The sequence below is a fragment of the Nelumbo lutea genome, chromosome 3, assembly GCF_056320005.1.
Source record: "Nelumbo lutea isolate HS-2025 chromosome 3, American lotus-T2T, whole genome shotgun sequence".
NCBI lineage: Eukaryota > Viridiplantae > Streptophyta > Magnoliopsida > Proteales > Nelumbonaceae > Nelumbo > Nelumbo lutea.
The window spans coordinates 107,542,691-107,565,131 of record NC_142686.1 but is presented as its reverse complement, the minus strand read 5'-3'; the positions used below and the strand labels follow the sequence as shown (position 1 = coordinate 107,565,131).

Sequence of the window (22,441 nt, the reverse complement as noted above, 5' to 3'; positions counted from 1 at the left end):
GCCACGATGTTGAGCTGTTACTTGTGCTGAATCAGGTCCACGTGTCACCATTTCATAGGTCGAGCCAAATCATCCTCCATCACTTATAATTATGTACACCTCAAAATTCCAAAATACCACATATTATATTATACATTATGTATGTGGTTAATGCATATTTGTACAACATACATTCAACGTTATGAGACCTATTCACGGGTCAAGTTTTGGGCCCAATTTCCCGAGCCCATTAAAATTTTGACAAAAGTTAAACCCGAACCCGGCCCATGTACACGTGATAGTTGGCGGAAATTGAAATAATCCCATACCAATTTCAGTCACGCATGGCGGAAATGGAATTATCCCATTGTAGCGAGTGTTTGCTTGGTACATTTTACCCGGAAAAAGAAAAGCTGTTTCGCTAGTACGACGTCAATAAATACTTAAATAGAACCCATGGGAATTTCTCTCTCTAAGCAGTGTTCGAAGAACATTACGTAACATTCTAAAGATGGTGCCCTAATGCGCAGAATCTTACCGCTCGATCTGTGATATCGTATCGTCGAAATTTCATATTTCTGACCAAGATGGAGGTTCCAGAGGAGGACTCGGCGAGCACTTTCGCAGAATTGGATGTTGGGAATAACGAAGAGTCTTTTCAGAGGTTTTTAGATTCCCAGAAGGAGCTTTTTCATGAGCAAATTGATCAGCTTCAGAAGATTGTGGTCACACAATGCAAACTCACGGGCGTAAATCCTCTCTCTCAAGAAATGGTACGCTTCACCCCCTTTCGTTTAGGGTTTTTGTTGGCATTCTCAAAACTACGGTTAGCATGCGTTCCCCCATTTTTTTTTTTTTTTTTGTATGAATTCTAGTATTTGCGGTTCTTGTAGTTATGCCAGTTTTTTCTTTTTTTTTCTCCTTGTTATCTGGGTGGCTGCTGCTTTTGGAAGTTCATATGGCTAAAATACATACTAAATTATTCTTCATTGATCAAAGTTGAATATGCTGTCAATAGAACTTTTTTCTGAATTCATTCTATTGCTTCCACCGAGACTCCATTAGATGATTGCTCGAGCTCACTCAGTGATGTACTATATATACTTTATCATTTCAACTTACATTTCTTCCAAACATAGTTTGTCGATCTATACGGAATGATTACTTTTTCTCCCTCCTTATAAGGAGGATTTATATTGACATATGGACAAAGAAGGGGTGTATAGTGAAAACTGAAGGTGTATATTATATGTTACTAGACATTCATAGTTGTCAAGGTGTCCCCTAGTCGCTTTTGGCTGGGTGCCTAATCTAAATATCTTGTTTATAGCAACTAGGTGCCTCCCTAGGCAATGAGACGCTTACATAGGCAGCTAAAATGACAAGGTGGGTAACTTATTACAAAATCAGTCATATTTCTACAATTTCTATATGTATCATTTATACTTTGTTGTAAAGTCTTACCGTTGCAATTAAAAGATCCAAAGGTTTTTGAGATAAGAAAAAACAGAAAAACAAGGATACCCCCCCCCCCCCCCCCCCCGCTTCATCTCTTACATTAAATAAAACAGCAGCTCCACCCTTATTCCTTTTCTCCTCTACTTTCCGTCTTATATTTTATGATATGAAATTATAACTTTCTTTAGTTGCTAATTTGATATGAAATCGCTTCATTAAATATCATTTTAGTATCATTTTTGAAAGTACTGAAATTAATATAATTGAAATACAATTGTCCTAGATACGTTGATCTTCCATGTTTTGAGAGGCAATTTAGTGTTATTAATAAAGAAAATTGCTAATTTTTCCAATTAATATGCATGCTAAATGGCATATAAAACTAGAGAACTAGGAAAAACTTTGTTTTTTATTTTATGGACTTCTTATTGCCTAGGCAACTAGCCACCTCACTCTTACCTAGAATCACCTAGGTGCCTTAACAACTATCCTAGATATATAAAGATCTTGCAAGGATCTTATTATTATTTTTTAATTAGTTTTCTCTCGACCTTCTAAATTTAGACATTGTTTACTTGGAGTAGGGGTGGGATTGTGGGAATACGATGTTGACCATGTTAGTTATACCAAAAAAAAGGATGTTAACCAGGAGTGAAAAGAGACGAATTAGTAGTATTGTATCAGAAATTTCAAGTGAATGTGGAAAAAGACTACTGCAACCATATTGGCTACTGAAATGCTTTTCAAGACTACTCAAGAGGATAGGCCAATATTTTTGTGTTAAATTTCTATCATTATATGTATATTGTCATATCAATATAGTAATAAATATAAAATATAAATCTGGGCTAGTGTTAGCCTAGGCTAACCACCATGTGGGATGTAAAACCTTCTGTACAATTTCCCAAAGTCATTAATAAAACTTATTTACAGTTGCTTATAGAAAAAAGGAAACTTAAAAAAATCTCCGGATTAAATCTATAAACACCCATCATAAACTAAATATGTTCAAGAAGATCTAGAGGCTTGAAATTAAGCAAGAGTAAACATGTTTTAAAATTTTCAGTACTATAAAAGGATGACATATATCTCGTCTTTTCCTTGTCAACCACAGAAAGGAGATTTTTGAGTTTATACAATGAGACACTTTGCACCAAGATGACAGTTGAAGAGAATCTAATTCATCTCCTCTCCTGTTGTTTGCTCAATAGCTCCATCTTACTGGGGCTAGATAGGGTTTTTGACCAAGCTTAAAATAATAAAAGGACAGATATGTCCTTACCAGTGCTTTAAGTGGTCATACACTGGAAACATACAACTTACTGCTCTTAATATCTGGTTGGTTAATCATTAACTAGCTATCATCCTTGGAGATAACTAACCTATATAGGATGCCCCAAGCCCCCAACAACTTATCATGGCAGGACCCACTATAGTACATTGTGTCTACCACCCTCCCAGAGGCCAAAACACTCTGGAGACATCATGCATAAAACTAAATGTCTCAATAATTTTGTAGGGCCAAAAATCTCATAAATTATTGATCATAAACATTCAAATAAAAGCCTTCTTATTGTTTTCAAAACAAAAGGAAAATTGGGGCCATTATGCCATAAAGTTACTGTAGCACCCCAAAGAAATAAAAACTATTTTAAACACTTACAGTTCTTTAAAAGATAAAATAAATAAATAGTAAACCCTACAATATTAATTCTGAATACAAGGGACCTAATAAATATTGAAGTATTAGTTCAAAACAATTAATGGGCTTAAAAAAAATCAAACACAATAGTGTAACCTGTTTGTTATTTTATCAAAGTTGTCCCCATTTTCTCAAAAAAAAGTATAAATTAGGCAGGTTGCATTGTGATTCTTATCACAATCTAGCAAGTACAGACTGTGCAGCCCATCCAGATTGGTCATTTACCCAAAACAACTGATTGGTACACAGGTACAGTATGGAACCATTGCATTTGGCAAATTAAATTAAAGTAATAACCAACCCTTATCGAAGTAGACCTAGATTCAGAGTACAAGGTTGAAAAAAAAGTTTCATACACTGATGCTTCATGCTTGTGGCCTAGTGCATCCCAAATACACGTGTTGAAGCTGTTAACGTCAAGCATATGCTAGTCATTAAGCCATTCCATAGTTGTCAAGGCGCCTAGGTGAGCCTAGGCGAACACAGGGCGCCCAGATGTATATACATGATTTAAATATATTAATTTCAATGTTCAATAACCTGTTATAGGCCAACAAAATGGGGGAATGCAGCGAAAAAAGAGATAGAAAAATAAGGAGATGGAGCCCCTGTTTCGTTCCAAAAAAACATTATTAAAAAAATAGAGCAAAAAGTACAAGAAAAAATTTAGAAAGTTGGGGCGCATCCCCTGTTTAAGTCCCAAAAGTATTTAAAAAAGAAAGAAAATAAAATACAGGAGTAACAGGACGATTTGAAGGAGGAGGAGGCAGAGTCCCTGTTTTGTTTCCAAAAATATTTCTTAAAAAAAGTAAGAAAAAAATACAGGAGCACAGTCCTTGGTCTTCTCTTCTCAGTCTCGGTTCAGAACTCAAACCCAAAGAAACTTTCGTAGTTTTAATGAAAAAAAGAATCATCTCAATAAAAAATTGTAAGATACAACAGGGTGTATGTATAATATATATGGGCATTAAAAAATGATATGATATGTAAGGGTGAGCACCTAATATGGAAACCATATTGGTGTTGGCGTTGGGCAAGCCATGAGGCAACCTCTAAAAATCGCCTAGTCGCCTAGGTGTCACCTTGGCAACTATGACCCATTCATGTGAATGAGAAAACATGTCGCATGAATGAATCAACTTGACTCAAGGTGAGAGGTTCACCCATGTTCCCTTTGTCAATGTACAAGACATGTCCAAATGGAACATACGTCTAATGAAAAGGTAAACCATGTGTAGCTCTAATTGTGGTATCCTTGATGCCCAAGGTATTGCATTGGGCTTGACTTTCAGACAATTCCTATGGTACACAACCATGTTCCTTGCATTGGAGAAGACTTCTGTCACCGTGCTAAGGCCTGAACCATAACTGATATGTTTTACAGCATTTGTGTTTTGTCTCTTCAAAGTTTAAGTATTTATATGAATTTTATGTGTATGATATTCAATATCTGTTTTTAATATTGTAGCTTAATTGATCTTGCACTTTGTTACATGTGCAGGCAGCTGGTGCCTTGTCAATAAAAATCGGTAAGTAAACTGTACTCAGATTTTATTGATGTCTTGATGGTGCTTTTGTGTGTGTGTGTGTGTGTGTGTGTGTGCATCAGTTATTGTTTTGAAAGGGGGGGGGGGAATAGAAGGAAGACCTCTGCTATTTAAATGGTTATTTTGATATGCTTAAGTTATATTCTTCCTTAGCAAGGTCATAACATACTTGTTCAATTACCCAAAGTATTTTGTTTTCTTGGTGTTGAGATGGTGTGATTCCAGAACAGAGAGAAGAGAAGAAGGAGAAGGGAGAAGAGAGGCAAAATTGACAGAGGCAAAAGTCAACTGGCAACGCTAGTTTACTTTGCTATATGTACTAGGCAACTATACATAAAAAATAAAGGAGAAAATTATAAAGGTGCCCTTGCGACACAAAACTTAAAATAAACTAAGTTATTTCAACACTCCCCCTCAAGTTGGGACGTAGATATCAATCATGCGCAACTTGTCACATAAATCATTGTGCCGCGAGTGATGTAAGCTTTTTGTAAATATGTCTGCCAGTTGCTCTTTGGAACTCACATATGGGGTGCACACTTCCCCATTAACAATTTTCTCTCTAATTAAGTGTTTGTCAACCTCTATATGCTTAGTTCTATCATGAAGAACTGGGTTGGCTGCAATATTGATGGCAGCCTTGTTACCACAATACAAGGACATAGGACCATCAATAGGAAAGCCCAGTTCGCTCAACAGATTCTTTATCCACATGCCTTCAGCCACCCCATGGAACATTGCTCCTCTATATTCAGCTTTATCACTAGACCTATCCACCACATTTTGTTTCTTGCTTTTCCATGTGACTAGGTTTCCTCCCACAAAAGAACAATACCCACTAGTAGACTTTCTGTCATTAATTGATCTAGGCCAATCAGCATCTGCATATACTTCAATCTTCAAATGACCATTCTTTTGGTATAACAAACCGACTCCATGAAACCTCTTTAGGTATCTGAGTATTCTTTCTGCTGCGTCTAAGTGTGTGGTCTTAGGAGCATGCGTGAACTGACTAAGAACACCTACTACATGAGCAATGTTTGGCATGGTCATGGATAAATACAGGAGCCTTCCCACAAGTCTTTGGAATTATTTTACATCTTTGACAACTTCACCACAACAGTCACCTAGTCTGTGATTAGGATCAATGGGAGAGTCGGCTGGCTTAACCCATAGTTTTTCTGTATCCTGCAATAGATCTAGGATGTATTTCCTCTTAGAAATGAAGATCCCCTTTTGAGAGTGGGCCACTTCAATTCCAAGGAAATATTGAAGGAGACCTAGATCTTTCACCTTAAATTTAGTGGCTAAGAAATCTTTTAGTCTATGAATTTCAGCCTTCCAGTTACCTGTGATCACTATGTCGTCAACATACACTATCAAGGCTGCAATCTTTCCTTCCCCTCTTTTCACAAATAGAGTATGGTCAGTTTGACATTGTTTGTAGCCAATCTGCTATATAGCTAGATGAAACTTGCTGAAGTAGGCTCTCGGTGATTGCTTCAAACCATACAAAGACTTATTTAGTCTGCATACTTTCTGCTCTTTGTCTAGGGCACTAAAGCCAGGAGGTTGAACCATGTATACCTCTTCCTCAAGGTCTCCATTCAGAAAGGCGTTTTTAATGTCTAGTTGATGAAGATCCCAATCAAGATTTGCACAAGGGAGAAAAGAATTCTAATGGAGTTCATCTTGGCTACTGGGGCAAAGGTTTCTGCATATTCTACACCATATACCTAGGTAAACCCTTTTGCCACCAACCTAGCCTTGTACCTTTCTATCGTGCTATCAACTTTGTGTTTCACTGTGAACACCCACTTGCACCCTACCAGTTACTTACCCTTGGGAAGATCCACTAATTCCCACATACCATTTTTATGTAGGGTATTTATCTCTTCTTAAATTGCATCTGTCCATTTTGGTATTAAGAGAGCTTCTGCCACATTTTTTGGGATAGGGACACTGTCAATGGAAGAAATAAAAGCACGAAAGGAGGGTGGGATGTTCTCGTAGGTAACAAAATGGGTAATAGGATACTTGGTGGTGTAAGACCTAACTCCCTTCCTTTTTGCAATAGGAATGTCAAGGTCATCACTGGATGGAATTTCTATGGCAAGAGGATTAGGAACATCAATAGGGATGATAGTATCTGGTTGGATATGATTTGTCCTCGGTGAATCTGATGATGTCGGTGGTACGGTTTCAAGTTGCTCCACAACTCTTGAATTTAGCTGGCTCTTGCGACGACAAAAAACACGGAATGGAAGAGGGTCAGGCAAAAGAGGAAGAACCTGAACATGAACCGATTTCTCCTTCACCTTACTCTCCCCCTGAGAAGAAATCGGGAAAAAATGATCACTTTCAAAAAAAGACACATCCATAGAGACATAGTACTTCTTGGAAACGGGGTCAAAGCATCGATAGCCCTTTTGAGAAGAAGGATAATCCAAGAAGACATAAGGAATGGTATGAGGATCAAGTTTTCTATGAGTAGGAGAAAGGTTCTGGACGAAACAATGACAACCAAACACACAAATAGGAATAGAGAAGAGTGGAGCCTTGGGAAAAAGAAGCTGATGGGGGGCCTTGCACCCTAACAAGCGGGATGGCATACGATTGATGAGATAGGCAACACACAACACAACATCCAACCAGAAATGTTTAGGAACATTCATGTGTATAAGTAACTCACAAGCAACTTTAAGGAGATGACAATTCTTTCTTTCAACAACACCATTTTGTTGGGGGGTTTTAGCGCAAGAGCTACGGTGTATGGATCCGCACGAGGCAAAGAACTCCGTGAGATCACTATGGAAATATTCTTTGGCATTGTCTGATTGGTAAATTTGGATTTCCGTTTGAAACCGAGTGAATATCAAGCATTAGAAATTTTTAATGATTTTTGGTACTTCATCTCTGGACCGCATAGGGTACACCCGTGTATATTGGGAGTAATCATCAATAAGTGTAATGAAATATCTATAACCAGACTCGGTTGCTAAAGTAACAGGGCCCCAAACATTAGAATACACAATATGGAAAGGAAAATCAGATTTATTATTTCTTGAAGTAAAATGATTTCTACAATGTTTGCTCAACTAACGAGTTTGACATGTGAAATCCGACATTGATACTGATTTAAATAAATACGGTAACAAAACTTTCAATGACTCAAAAGATAAATGACCCAAACGACTGTGCCATAAAAGGACTTAACTCTTATTAGACAGACTCTTAGACTCAATAGCCACAAGACAAGCTTTATTCTCCAGCATGTAAAGACCATCTACCATACGACCTCTACCAATCGTCTTCCTCGAGGCCAAATCCTGTATCATACAAGAGGAAGGAAAAAAGGTTACTGAGCAGTTCAACGAATTTGTTATACTACTAACAGAGAACAAATTTATGGGCAGTTTATGAACATGTAGAACATTAGAGAGGGTGAGTCCAAGTGGAAGGGAGATGGTTCCTTGACTAGCTATGGTGGAGAAAGAACCATAAGCAAGTCTCACCTTGTCCCACCAGATAATAGATGATAAGATTGAAAACAATTGGACTTACCCGTCATATGGTTCAAGGCTCCAGAGTCTATTATCCAAGAGGAGTTTGAGGGATGAGAGGACACATGGAAAGTTGTGGCAGAATTACCGTTACCTGATGTAGATGCAAAGGAAGTCGAGGGTGGAGAAGCAGAACCCATCTGGCGGATTGCCCTCCCATACAACTCTAAATGGTCACGGAAAGAATTAATGATATCTTCCCTCGGATCAGTCCCGAAAGAACTCATAGTGGTGGTAGATGATTGAGGCTCTCGAGAAGCTAAATTTGCTGCATTAAACTTTCTTTGACCTTGTTGTCCTGGCTTCTTATTTTGATCCGACTTTTTATTCATTTCCTGAGCCCACTTTGGCTTCCCGTGAAGCTCCCAACATGCCTCCCAAGTATGCCTAGACTTTTGATAGTGTGTACACCATAACTTATCTTTCTCATCACCTTTCTTTTGGAAGTCACTCTTCTTGAAGGAATTTCCACCACCCGTAGCAACACTCTCTTTAGTTGCTAAAGCCATATGATTATTCATCACATTCTGTCTGCTCTCTTCTGACTGCACTAGAGCATATACTTCTTGTACGGATGGGAGGTCTTTACCCCCCAATAACTGAACCCTGATAGATTCATATATTGGATTCAGCCCTAGGAGAAAGGCAAACACTCTTTGCTGTGAAACTAGAGACTTGTATGCTTTGGCATCTGCATCACACTTCCAATCTATATTCTGATAGTGATCGAGTTCCTTCCAAACAGAAGTCAGGTCTGAATAGTAGGCGGAGAGACTCCTCTCCCCCTGTTTACAAGTTGAGGAGGTAGGCTGCAACTGATACATTTTAGCATAATGTCATTGTGCGGAGTATGTAGACTGTGCCTGCTCCCATATCTCATGAGTTGTTTCTGCCCACATGAAGGTTTTTCTCACTTGTGGCAGCATAGACAATAACAGCCATGACATCACCATGCTGTTTTCCTGGTCCCACTTATCATGTTCCACACCACTAGACTGGGGTTCTCTAATTTTTCCATTGATATACCCTGTTTTTCCCCTTGCAGTTATGTAAAGTTTGATTCCCCTTGACCATTCTAGGTAATTAAGGCCATCAAAGGGAATCACAGCCATGGGAAAACTTATGCCAAAACCTCCGCTCATCCCACTCTGACTAGAGGTAACACTAGACATACCAAAATCTTCTGAAGACAGAGAAGCTAAATCTGATCAGTCACAAACCAGCTAGAGAACAAGTTTTTTAATTCAGTTCAGACCCACAATACAATCAAAAACAGGTTGCAGCAATCTGATCAAGTTTCCAGTTCAGCTATGTTTTTGGACACAAAAAAAACTTGTTCTCATTCAAGGAAATCACAGCTGGTCCCACATCATTACTGTTCTCAGATTTCGGCCCTACTGTACCCTTTCAGACTGATCACATAGATGTGTAAGGAGTATAAAAAAAAAGATCCGACCATTCTCTCCAGCAACAAAACAGCTTTCACATAGTAACTTAGCTTCTATATGAGTAGAAGAAAATAATTTGCTTTCACAGCAGTTACAGATCTGTAACCTTGAAGTAATAACACCTTTCTGGGCAAAAAAGGGATCACTTGATCCACATACAATGAGGGAAAATACTCACACCAGCCGCAGGTCATTAGACCCACATAACCCATACATCTGGGTACAAAAAAGGATTAGTTCGATCCACAAACCGAGGAAGAAAAAACTAAAAAAAAACCTCACAACATTTGATTTTTTTTCTTTCTGATAGTTTTTGGGCTCACGACCAAGAAAAAAGAGCAGTCTTGTAGCGAGCATCCTCGCACATCCACCAGAGATCTTGTTCTTTGGTTCGACCACCAATAGACAGAAAAGGAAAGAAGCGCCGCCCTGGTCCTAAGATTGGATCTACCGCTCTGATACCATGTTTTCTTGGTGCTGGGATGGTGTGATTCCAGAACAGAGAGAAGAAGGAGAAGGGAGAAGAGAGAAAAGAGAGAAGAGAGACATTTTTTTTTATGAATAATAATAAATTTATTAATTCAGAAGCAGATTTAGAGCGAGTTCATAGAACATCCCAGGGAGAGGCGCGAGCTGCAGCCCCTCCTTGAATCTTACAAGTAAACTAGGAAAGAAAAGCAAGAATCACAACTGAGCTCAAAACAATTCTTCCCTATTTACCCCTTGCTTAGCTAACACATCTGACAAAGTATTTGCTGATCTCCCCACCCACTGTACAGTCACCAACATATTCCTTGTCAACCAACTAAATTTCTTCATTTCATTCTTGTAACGCCACATAGCCTCTTCAGGATTTTTCAACCAACCCACCACCACTTTGGAATCCCCCTCGATTGTTAGGTGTTGTACCCCCAACTGGTTTGCAAATTGCACCCCTTGTACAATAGCTAAAAGTTCTGCCCTGATGGAGTCCCCAATTCCCAAGGGTTCTGAGTAGAGCAACAAAATCTCTCCCTTCTCATTTCTCAAAGCACCCCCCATTCCAGATAATCCTGGATTACCCATGCTACTTCCATCAAAGTTCAACTTCAGTGAGCCTTCGGATGGAGGAGACCAACTTGTAATTGATTTGTCCTTTAGGGGTGAACACCTCGCTACTGCTGACCAATTTATCCAAAGGTCATTAAAGTAGAATTGGTGAAAGATTTCCAAGGTCTTCAGCCAAGGTATTGCCCTATTTAACACACAATTTTTCAATTCCTAACAGCTCCTTTCCTTATGAAACTTGATCCCCTTCCATCTTACCCCCTCTCCTCCTCACCCCACCATTCCTTCACTTTTTTCACAAAATCTGGATGGATAAGCCACATATTTTCGAATCTAAAAGGTTTGGGTCCTGTAGGAAAAAACTCAGTATCTATCTGGATAGGACAATGATTAGAGGTGACCCTGGGTAATGCTCTAGCAACCAAGTTTTCCAAACTATTCTCCCAGGCAAGGTTAAATAAGAACCTGTCCAACTTCGAACACAAAGGGGTTTCTTGAAGGTTGGACCAAGTGTAACTGGCTTGCAGCAAAGGTATTTCCTTCAATTCACATTCTTCAATAAAACCATTAAATTTCCTCATGCTTGTTGTAATACTTGTTGGGGATTACTGGTTTCATCAGAGAATCTAATGACATTAAAATCCCCGCCCAGGCACCAAGGGCTATCCCATAGCCCCTTGATTGCATATAGTTCCTCCCACATCTCATTCCTCTCTCTATAGGAATTAGGGCCATAAACATTGGTTAAGACTCATACACACCCATCCTCTGCATTCTTACACTTAATGGAAACTAAGAATCTATCTATCAATTCTTCCACTACTTCCACGACATCCTCCCTCCGTAGTGTTACAATCCCCCCCCGAGGCTCCCCAAGAAGGAGACGAGCTCCAACCTAAACCTTTAGACCTCCAAAAACTCCTCACCCATCTCCCATCTAATTCCATCATTTTGGATTCTTGTAACAACACAATATCGGGTTTTTCCCTTCGGAGTAGGTCTTTGATCACCCTTCTCTTTCTTGCACTCCCTAACCCTCTTAATAATTTTCATCGAGACAAAATTGCAAAAAACTCATGAAAAGGCCATAATCTCCTCATTTTAGGCCCTTCCTCCTATCCCCTCTACCACTAAATTCTAAATCTCCCTCAATGTCTGAGATGAGCTTTTCCACTTAAGATCTTTTTTTCTTCTTTGTTCCTCCCCCCCCCCCCCCCCCTTCCTAATACAACAATCATCCTCTTTCTTTTCTCCATCCTTTCCAGCCAATGTCTGAGGAAGAATTTTACCCTACTCACACTTATTTTGGCTACAATGTCTCTCTAAAAATCCTTCCTTTTTTTAGTTCCTCCATCATTGTACAAATCAACTCCCAAATTCTATTCGCCTCCCCCTTACTACTTTCCATCACCCTCTCTCTTCCTTCCACTATCACCCTCTCTCTTGCATCAGAACCTTTTGGATGGGAACCTGGAATATCTATTACAGGCATAGCATACAAGTCAGTACCTAAAAAAGAATTGACACCCATACCTGGTAGGACGGGGATAGACTAGAATCACTGGAATTGAGTTGCAGATAGGCGACAAATGGTTTTAAGGCCTTTCTCCTTTTTGGACAAAGTTGTGAAATAGACATAGTGAAAGAATCACTTCCTGACGACCTACCCACTTGGAAATCCTTTCTCTGTGTTTCCGACACTGGAATACCCACATCCATCCTCACGGCCGATTCTAATCCCTCTCCACCAACATCCTGTAATTCATTAGACTTAGGGTCAGCTACCTCGATGAAGGGAAGAGGAGTTTTCACAGCTTTAAGACCATTTTCTTCGCCATTTCTAGTCTTCCCGCCACCTGCCTCTTCAATCTCTTCCTCTAAAAACAACAGCTCTGTATGCAAACTTTCTATATCAAGTAAATCGTTGTTGCTTTTCGGAGATAGACTTCCCAAACTTATAGTTTCATCTCTATCAAAATCGTCACTGTTGTTTTGTTCACTCAACCAATCTTCAAATCCTGTTCTGTTTAAATCACTAGGCTTCTGGTATCTCGGGTTGCGCCTATCTGGTGAGAGACGGTTCGCTAGGTTGGATGGGATCCATTGTAGAGAGCCTCGAGACTGAGAGTCTTGAGATTTTGCGCTTGAACTGTTCGACCGAAAGGAGGGAATCGGGGTAGAAGAAGATAGACGCTTAGTCTTGTCTATCAGCTCATCGCTCCTCCCAGTCACGTGCTTACTTAAAGGGTCCCTTGGCCCATCTGTCTTGTAATGGGCCTTGGGCTCAAAACCTGTAATATAAGAACCCAACTTTAAAACCTTTACTTGAGTTGCCTTCTCTGGCCCACCAGAAAAGGGATCCACTCGATTGGGCCCATTTTCTAAGTCTTTTCCTCCCACGTGACCTCTTAACAAATCACGCCCCCCTGTTTTAATGGTCGAACCAGCAACCCTCCCTGTCTAAGGTTGCTGGTTCAGCCCTCTCCCTTTAGACACTGGTATATTTTTGTCTATTTCCCCTGACACCACTTGCGCAAAAGATCTGCCATTTGTCATAGCCTTTTCTTGCTTTCTACAGGTTTGACCTTCCATCTGCCCCAAAGCTTTTTGGCTTCCCAGAATTTGTTGGCCCTTTTTAGTGAAACATTCCTTCCCATTTGAATTAACCAATCTCACAAGTCCACGTAATGCTTCTTCTTCCTCCTCCCCTCCTACCATACGAGCCTCCTTCCACAGCCTTGCTTCAATGGAGGATGCTAGCCACACAGAGACAAAGCTCCCCTTTGTTCGTACCTCTACCTTTCGTGGAATGTCTTCTGGCTTCACACCACTTAGCAAGATTTCTATTGAATAAAGATCACCCAAGAAAGCTCCTTTCAAGATTCCTCCACACAATACTGCTATAGACTTTGCTACTTCTTGTTTCCACAGATGAAATGGGAAGCCTATTACACGCACCACCACACCATCTTCGACAAATAAATCCTTGGAGTTGGATGTTGGATTCCATTTAAAGACTGTGAATGATCTGAAATCAGCCTGAATATTGATAGCTGATATTTCCAATTCATTCTCTACTGGATCTAGGAGGGCTTTACAGTTATCGAAGGGGGTTACTATGAAGACACTCTTTAGCTTCAACCTGGTTGCTAGTAAGTCATCTACCCTCCAATCATTAACCTTTTCCTTGGCTTGTATCACAAACTTACTATCCCACTCTTCTCTCTCTAGACCTCCCACCATTCTGCATTGGCCTTTTGTTTTTGCCATGACCACTGGCCCTTGTTCTACCCTGCTGTTGTTGAGATATGCCTTCTCCTCCCTTATGGAGGCTTTTTTATCATTTGCTACTCTTTGAGCTAAAAACTCTTTGAGCAACCAGTCAACTTCCCCCCATCCTTGGCTTTGTTTTCCTGCTGGTAGATACACCAGTTGCCTTCGTCCCTTACCAAAAAATTCAGCCAAAGCTATGAGAAGCCTTTTCTATTCCTCTTACATTCAACAACATATCTTCTCCTTTCTAATGTGCTAAAATCCTGCCAGTTTATCTACTTACCTTTTGATCAGTTTCCAGCTATGAACTCTCTTAGCCACTCGATCACTTCTAATCTTTCCAGCAATATTGTACCCTTTTTCGCTTCCCTTACCTTTAGGCTTACCTTCCCCTTGATTCTCATCTCTTCGAACATGAATTTTTTTGCTTCTATCTTCAAGGATCTCCTCCACTGACCTGCCTGCACGAACCCCATTCCCTTTTTCCACCACCTTTTAAAAGTATTAGAATCAAGGTTTTGATCCTCTTCTCTGCCTATGTAAACCACCTTTTTGCTACATAATACAATTCCATAGAAGAGAGACAAAATTGAAAGAGGCAAAAGTCAATTGGCGGTGCCTGTTTATTTTGGTATATATACTAGGGTGACCATACATAAAAAATAAAGGAGAAAATTACAAAGGTGCCCTTGTGGCACTAAACTTAAAATAAAACTAAGTTATTTCAGCATATTTATTTTTTAGATTTTTGACTAATTGTTGAGCGGTTGTTAAATACCCATAAAAGGGGAGAATTGTAATTGATTCCAAGTTTATAAAGTAATTGTAGTCAATACGACTAATAAAATATTATGTAGAAGTCTAGAAGATGAAAATTGGAATTGTGAGTGGCCCTTACAATTATAGTAGTTCTTTTTGGTTCAGTTGGTGGGATACATCAACATTTTATTCATGTTTTTTGTGATCACCTGAAAAAAGCATATGATGTTATCAAAAGCATATGACCATGCGCATTAGGAGTTCTTAAATCTGGTGTTGGAAAGGTGGGTTTTGGCATTTTGGTTGGAGATGGAGGAAATGTATAAAGAGTTGATCAAATCTTAATTGCCAATGAATGTGTGGAGGCTCAAAGGAGACTAAAGAGGAAAGGAGTGGCTATCAAATTGGGTTTGGAAAAAGCCTATGATTTGGTAGATTGGAACTTCTTGATATGAGGAGGTGTGGCTTTGGAAATTTGTGGTGCAAATGGACTAAGGGCTGTTTACAAACTAGTCACTACTTAATCATAGTTAATGGGACAATGTATGATTTCTTTGAGGGATTTCGTGGGCTTAGGCAGGGTGACCCCCTTTCTCCCTTCCTATTTACTTTGATTGCTGAGCAAATTATTTAGAGCTTTTAAGGGGTTGGTCAGTGGGGAGGGATAATGTTTTGGTCACTCACTTGTAATTTGCAAATGATATTCTATTTTTTTATAATGGAGATTGTAGGGAAGGAGTGGAAAATTTGAGGTTGGTTGTGAAACTCTTTGAGAGGATGTCCAACTTGAGGATCAATCGGTGAAAGAGCTTACTGGTTGGAACCAACATTGAAGAGGATGAATTGAGGCTTCTGGTAGATTCCCTAGGCTGTGAGAAAGGAGAGAGGCCGTTGAAACATTTAAGCTTACCACTAGGAGATAACCCTAGATCTGCTTGCTTTTGGTCTCCGGTGGTGGAATGAATTGAGAATTGCTTGGTGGGGTGGAAAAGGAACTATATCTCATTTGAGGGGTGGGGGGAGAGTAACTCTTATCAAGTCTACCCTAGCCAGTGATTTAAAAGGTGTGCCTAGGCACACAGGTGAGGTGCGCCTTGCCTAGGTCCTAGGCGTAGCCCTTTCAAAAGGCGTATGCTTGGTGCGCTTTGTGCCTTAGCCCAGGCGTGCACCTTTTGAAACCGATGTTTTTTTCTTTTTTTTTTTTGTGTCTAGAGCCTCTGGACCCTTGTGCCACGTCGCTCGAGGGCTTGTTTGCTCCGCCCTCAAACAACCTAATGTGGACTTGTTTGGGCTTGCCTCAATGGGTGTGGTACAAAGGCGGCTTGTAGAATCAGGAATGTAATATGTTTTTTTTTTGGTGAATAGGAATGCAATATGTTTTTTTTTTTGATGAATAAGGAATATAATATGTTTTACATGACATTAGCTACTTGAAGTAATGCAATTGAGAAAAAAAAGAGATTGTGGGTTTTATATGCTTGAAAATGTTTTATATATTTGATTTTATTTTTAAATTCTCATTTGGATATGCTTTACATGTTATATTTATGTATTTTAATATTAGATAATAGATTTTTTAAAACATTTATTTTAAAGTTAAAGTTTATATTTTTATTAATATCATGTTTAATAGTTTTTTGATTTTTTTTTGCATTTTTGATTTTTTTGGGATTTTTACCCTTTTTTATTTTTGCGCCTTGCTTAAAAAGGCGTGCGCCTTGTGCCTCAGGCGCAAATTGACCCCTGTGCCTTTTTTGCGCCTTGCGCTTTTAGAACATTGATCCTAGCAAATCGTCCAGTGTACTACATGTCACTGTTTAGGATGCCACAAGGGATAGTGAGGAAAATTGAAAAAATCATGAGGGATTTTCTTTGGGAGCCAAGGGAAACTAAGAAATATCATTTGGTTAGATGGGAAAAGGTGGTGAAATTGAAGGATGAAGGGGGCTTGGGAATTGGTAATGTTAGATTGAAGAATAAGGCCTTGCTTAGTAAATGGCTTTGGAGGTTTCCAAGCGAAAATGAGAAATTATGGCACAAACTTGTGGCAAGCATTCATGACATGTTGAGCAATGGGTGGGATGTTGGATTTCTTCGTAGGGCCACCTTGGCTGCTCCCTGGAAAGCTATCCATGATTTTCTCCCTACCTTCCTAAACCATATCAGGTATGACTTATCTTCTGGTAGTAAAGTTAGATTTTGAGAGGATGTATGGATTGGGGATACTCCTTTCTGTGAGAAATTTCCTTCTCTCTTTGATCTTTCCAGATTCAAGGGTAGGCCTATTTCAGATTTACTAAGTCAACCATCTCTGGGTTGAATTGGAACTTTGGCCTTAATTCAACCTTAGAGAGTATGAATTTCTTGTAGTGTCTGAGCTGTTAGGCTTGCTGAACTCATTGTTCTTGGGAGAAGGCAGTTCAGATTCTAGGATTTGGGGTCCTAATTCTGACGGCTCGTTTTCTTGTAAATCCTTTCTACAGTCGTTGGTTGCCACCTCTTCTCATCCTTTCCCAGTCAAAGAAATTTGGTGCCCTCCCATTCCCCCTAAAATCAATGCTTCTTGTTGGGAAGTATTTCATGGTTGTATTAATACTTTTGATGTACTTCAAAGAAAAAGACCAAATTGGTGTTTGTCCCCCAACTGGTGTGTCCTGTGTAAGATGAATGTTGAGACTGTTTTCCGCCTTCTAATATCTCGTCCTTTTGTCAGTTTTATTTGGAATTGGTTTACTTCCCTTTTTGAGTGCAGGTGGTCTTCTCTTGATAGATTGGAAGGTTTATTCAGCCCTATTGGTATTAGTAGCATGACAAGGAGGGGTAAGATCCTATTGGAGACGTAGCACTACTTTGGACTATTTGGGAGGAAAGAAATGCAAGAATATTTGAAGGAAAAGAAAAATGTAAGGAAGCCTTGGTTGAAACAATAACATCGAGGGTGGCACAGTGGGCAAAAAGCTTAAAGATGTTTTCAGTTTTTAAGGTCGAAGACTTCTTTAGGGTTTGGGGACTTATTGCTGCCTCTTCATCTACAAGACAGCAGCTTTTTGAGGCATGGTCTCCTCCAACAGATGGCTGGAAGAAGTTGAACTTTGATGGGAGTTGTGTGGGTAATCCAGGCCCCTCAGGCATTGGGGGGGCCATTAGAGATGAAGATGGAAACATCATTGCTTTGTACTCCAGTCCTGTGGAGCAAGGCAATGTGGCAAGGGCAGAGTTTCTAGCTGCAGTGGGGTTGAGAAGGCTAAAGAATTGGGTATTAATAGACTGATCATCGAGGGAGACTTAAAAACTGTGATAAAATGGTTGCAGAAAGGGGAAGAGGTGACATGGCAGCTGAAGAATGAATTCCAAAGATTTAAATGGTTGTAAGGGACATGACAATCCAGGTGGGATGGGTGAGGAGATTGGCCAACAGTTTGGCTGATTGCTTAGCAAAGCAGGGGGTTCAAAGAACACATGTTTGGGTACAATTGTAATTTTGTCTTGGGTCAGCTTCTAAAGCTGGTTTCTTTCACAACTTCTTGTTGTACCATAATTTTTCTAATTAATGAAATCATTTCAGAGTTATTGAAAAAAAATGTCTAAAGGATTGTATCTCAGCAGTAAACTTTCTGGTCCTAGTTAATGGAACTGCCTATGTCCCCCCCAAGAGGCTTATATCACATAGATCCACTTTCAGCCTTTTTGTTCATTCTGGTGGGGGTTTTATTTAGTAGGCTTATACCTAGAGCTGACCTAGCATGGGCTATTATGATTCTGAAGATTGGGAGGGAGGGCATAGTAGTATTAAACCTTCAGTTTGCTAATGATGTTATTTATTGATGATCAAGGCTTAGAACTGGTAAAAAATATATACAACCTGATCCTAATTGTTGAAAGAGAATCCTTGGGCTTGAAGTAAATCTTGGAATTGGCAGTTTGTCTAGGATTAGTCCTTGATGACAAAGACTTGACAAGTTGAGGGTAGGGGTGCTCATGGTTCGGTTAACCGAACCGTGGGGTAATTTTCTGGACCGAACCGAAATCAAATTGATACAACCGGTTAACCGGTCGATTGGTTAATCAGTGGACCAGTTAATTGCGGTTCGGTTTTTCAGTTATTTTATGCCCTTAAAATAAAAAAAAGGAAAAACACGATAACTGGGATCACTGGTGTTGTTGAGATGCATTAGCCTCTAACCCGCAACCGAGCCTCTAGTGTCGCGGAACGCCGGTGTCGGAGGCCGCCGGTGAATTGGTTGGAGGGCAGAGCGCCAAAGGTCAGAACCCAAAGGGCCAGAGAGAGTCCGAGAGGCGTGAGAGAGAGAGAGAGAGCAGAGAGAGACTGAGAGGCGAGAGAGCTCAGAGAGGGATTGAAAGGCGAGAGAGAGAGTTCAGAGAGAGAGAGAGGGAGAGAGAGAGGGAGAGAGAGAGGGAGTATGAGAGAGTGAGTCCGAGAGAGAGAGAGGGAAAGAAAGGCCTGCGTAGCGGCCAACGGGTGTCAATCTATCAGATGACAGACTGTTAGGCAGTGAGGCAGGCTGTTCGCCAGTCTGTCAGACTGTTTGCCAGACTAACGAACTTGTCTCAGCTCTCAGTTCGGTAGTTTGAACACTCTCAGGCTGTCAAACGTTTTTATTAGATTTTTTTTAAAAATAAAATGTAATATATATATATATATATATATATATATAATATTATATAAAAATATATATCGTTTGGTTCGGTTATTCACCGGTTTTTTAAATGGTTAGCCAAAACCGGACCGAAACTTTCGGTTTTCTGAAAACATCGAACCGACCAGTTTGGTTAATCAATTTTTCGGTTTGGTTTCGGGCAGTTTGGTTTTTCGGTTTTTTTTGCTCACCCCTAGTTGAGGGGTTTTGGACCCTTGTGAATCGTTTGTTTGGCTTTTCTTAGGTAGGCTTTTGTATTAACCACTTTGAAGTTTGAAGCATTAATTATACCCTCATACTCGGTTATGCTGATAGGTTTTTTAGCTGAAAAAAAAAACTAAAGAAGCTCTTTTCATCTTGTTAATGAAAAAAAAAATATAGCCATTTGGGAAGCTTCAGCTCCTTTGAAAGTTAAATTCTTTTTGTGGGTGGCTCCAAAAGGGAAGTGTCTTACCAAGGAAATGCTGATAAGGAGGGGTTTCAGTCTTGCAGATGTGAATTGTCCTCTGTGCAATATGCTACCGGAATCCACTGTGGCTTCTCGGCAGTGGTGTGGCAGCACTTTCTTAGAGCAGTTAACCTGGTTTGGGTTTGGCCTGAATCAATCCTCTCTATTACAAGGGTGGAGAGTCCAAGGAATGTCCAAAGAAGGAAAGCTTGTGTGATCTGTGATTCCAGCTGCAGTTATGTGGGCAATCTGGTTAGAAAGGAATAACAGGTTATTTGAACAGAAAGCCAATTCTGAGGCTGGGGTGATCAACTTTGTAATGGAAGAGCTGAGGAGCTGGTTATCTATTTCTGATGTGTTTAAAGAAGTGTTTTGCTCCGGTTCTTTTCTGAGGGTGAATTTTTTTGGGGGCTTTAATTCTGATTGTATAGCCTCTTGTACAGATCTTTATACTTTTGATACTTAATACATACTTTACCTTACCTTTTCAAAAAAAAAAAAAGTTATAGCCATTGAAATTTCTTTTAAGCTTTCCACACTTGCAGAAAAAGGATTACAACAATGATGTTTGGTGAGTTGGTGTCCTTGAAGTTCACAGTTATTTCTTGAGGTTCTTTGAGATTATTGTCATAGGAAAGTTGATAGTTTTACACTTGAACTTAAAGTATCCTTGTTTCGAACAGATACTTTTTCCCTGCTTATTTATGGAAGTTTGTTTCAAGAGTCAATATTATTTATAACAGAAAAACACCGAGCCCAACACTGTTAAAGTGTCCTTGTTTCAGAGCAATGCCTGATTATTTCTTTCTATTTATGAGAGGTTGTCTTGGTATCTTTCATGAAGTTTTCTCTTTTTCCTATGCTACATTTACATTTTTTCTCATTATTGATATAAATGATGACGTTTCTGCAACCACAAGTAGCCACCTCCTAATCAAGTTACTTTTTTCCCCCCCCAGGAAAACGACCAAGGGATTTGCTAAACCCCAAGGCCGTGAAATATATGCAATCAGTTTTCTCTATTAAAGATACAATTAGCAAGAAGGAATCTCGTGAAATCAGTGCTCTTTCTGGTGTTACGGTCACACAGGTTGTTGTTTCTCTTATATGTGCCTTTCTATCTGCCACAGCTTCTTGTTCACACTTTGGCTGCTAATTGAATGATATTCACTGATGCTTGTAGAGTTTTAAATTCCTTGAGTGGGGGATCTTTATCAGTTTCTGTTCTAAAATTTTGAATTTTAAATCTCCAGTTATCTTACATGTCACCGTAAGCCATTTTTCAGTCTTGCCACTTGATATGCCTAACAACAATGACAACTCGTTATCTCTTTAACCTGATCTAAAACATCTTGATATATTTCTGTTGTTGAAAAATGTTGTTGTTTTTTATTGTACTCATTCTTTTGATTTACAGCTCCTGCTTAGTTTATGTTTTGAACTACTTGTACCATGGAAAATAGATATTAGATTTATATCTCGTCTCTGGGAAGAACATCTACAACACCCTTAAGAAGAAGCAATCTGTTACAAGTTGAAGGGGCTTGAAGGGCTATGGGCAGACTGTAAAGGACATGGGTTGAAGTGGTAAGAAATGATTTAAGCGGTCATAATTTAACAATGGATATGATACTGAACAGTATTGAACGGCAAAACAGGATTCATGTAGCCGACATCATATAGTTGGGACACGGTTTAGATGATGACGATCTTGTCTTTTGGGATTACTTCACTTCTTCAACTTGGAGGGTGTTTTAGAAGTTTGTTTTGCCTAATTAGATCATTAGATTGCTTACTTCCATTTACTGATTACAGGTTCGGGAGTTCTTTGCTAATCAGCGTTCAAGGGTTAGGAAGCTTGTCCGCTTGTCAAAGGACAAGGTGATCAAATCCAAGGCATGCAATGCATCTCAGGATGAGTTCTCCACCAATTCTGATCCTGTCATGCCTATTTGTCCAATTCCTTTGAACTCTGTGGCCCCTGACACTGTTCAAGAAGCACCATCTTGCTCATCACAGGATGAAACTATATCAGGCATAGACAGCTCTGATAAAAACTTCCTTGAAAATATTTTCAATTTGATGAGGAAAGAAGAAACGTTTTCTGGGCAGGTGAAGCTGATGGAGTGGGTACTGCAGATACAAAATGCTTCTGTATTACTTTGGTACAGAACAGGCACTTTTCTGATCTTGTGAAGATAAAGATGCTCCAAATGTTTTATTAGCTCACACAAGTATTTCCCTTTATATTTTCAGGTTTTTAACTAAAGATGGCCTTATGATTTTAGCAAACTGGTTGAGCCAAGCAGTTTTAGAGGAACAAACAACAGTTCTTCTTGTCATTTTTAAGGTGCATTCTTGGTTGCTCTATTGGTCTTATTTTCTCTGAGTAGTATGAAATTTAGACTAGATTGTAATGGCTCTGTGTAGGTTCTTTGTCACCTGCCATTGCATAAAGCTCTGCCAGTACACATGTCTGCTATATTGCAAACTGTTAACAGGTTGCGGTTTTACCGGACATCAGGTGTGTATTAGTTTAAACATTTATTCTCATCTCTC

The 22,441-nt window shown here is 39.5% G+C and overlaps 1 protein-coding gene across 1 annotated transcript in view; it reads left to right on the top strand.

Annotated features, from left to right (window-relative positions):
• Positions 1–440: 440 nt before the first annotated feature.
• LOC148867457 (homeobox protein LUMINIDEPENDENS-like) overlaps positions 441–22,441 on the top strand; it is a 40,190-nt gene continuing 18,189 nt past the window's right edge. Inside the window, exons 1-6 of the mRNA XM_088980424.1 lie at positions 441–752; positions 4,641–4,668; positions 20,842–20,972; positions 21,698–22,047; positions 22,139–22,232; positions 22,313–22,406. Of these exons, the coding sequence (XP_088836550.1) occupies positions 567–752; positions 4,641–4,668; positions 20,842–20,972; positions 21,698–22,047; positions 22,139–22,232; positions 22,313–22,406 (883 nt within the window). The 5' untranslated portion in view covers positions 441–566. The remainder of the gene's footprint in view (positions 753–4,640; positions 4,669–20,841; positions 20,973–21,697; positions 22,048–22,138; positions 22,233–22,312; positions 22,407–22,441) is intronic.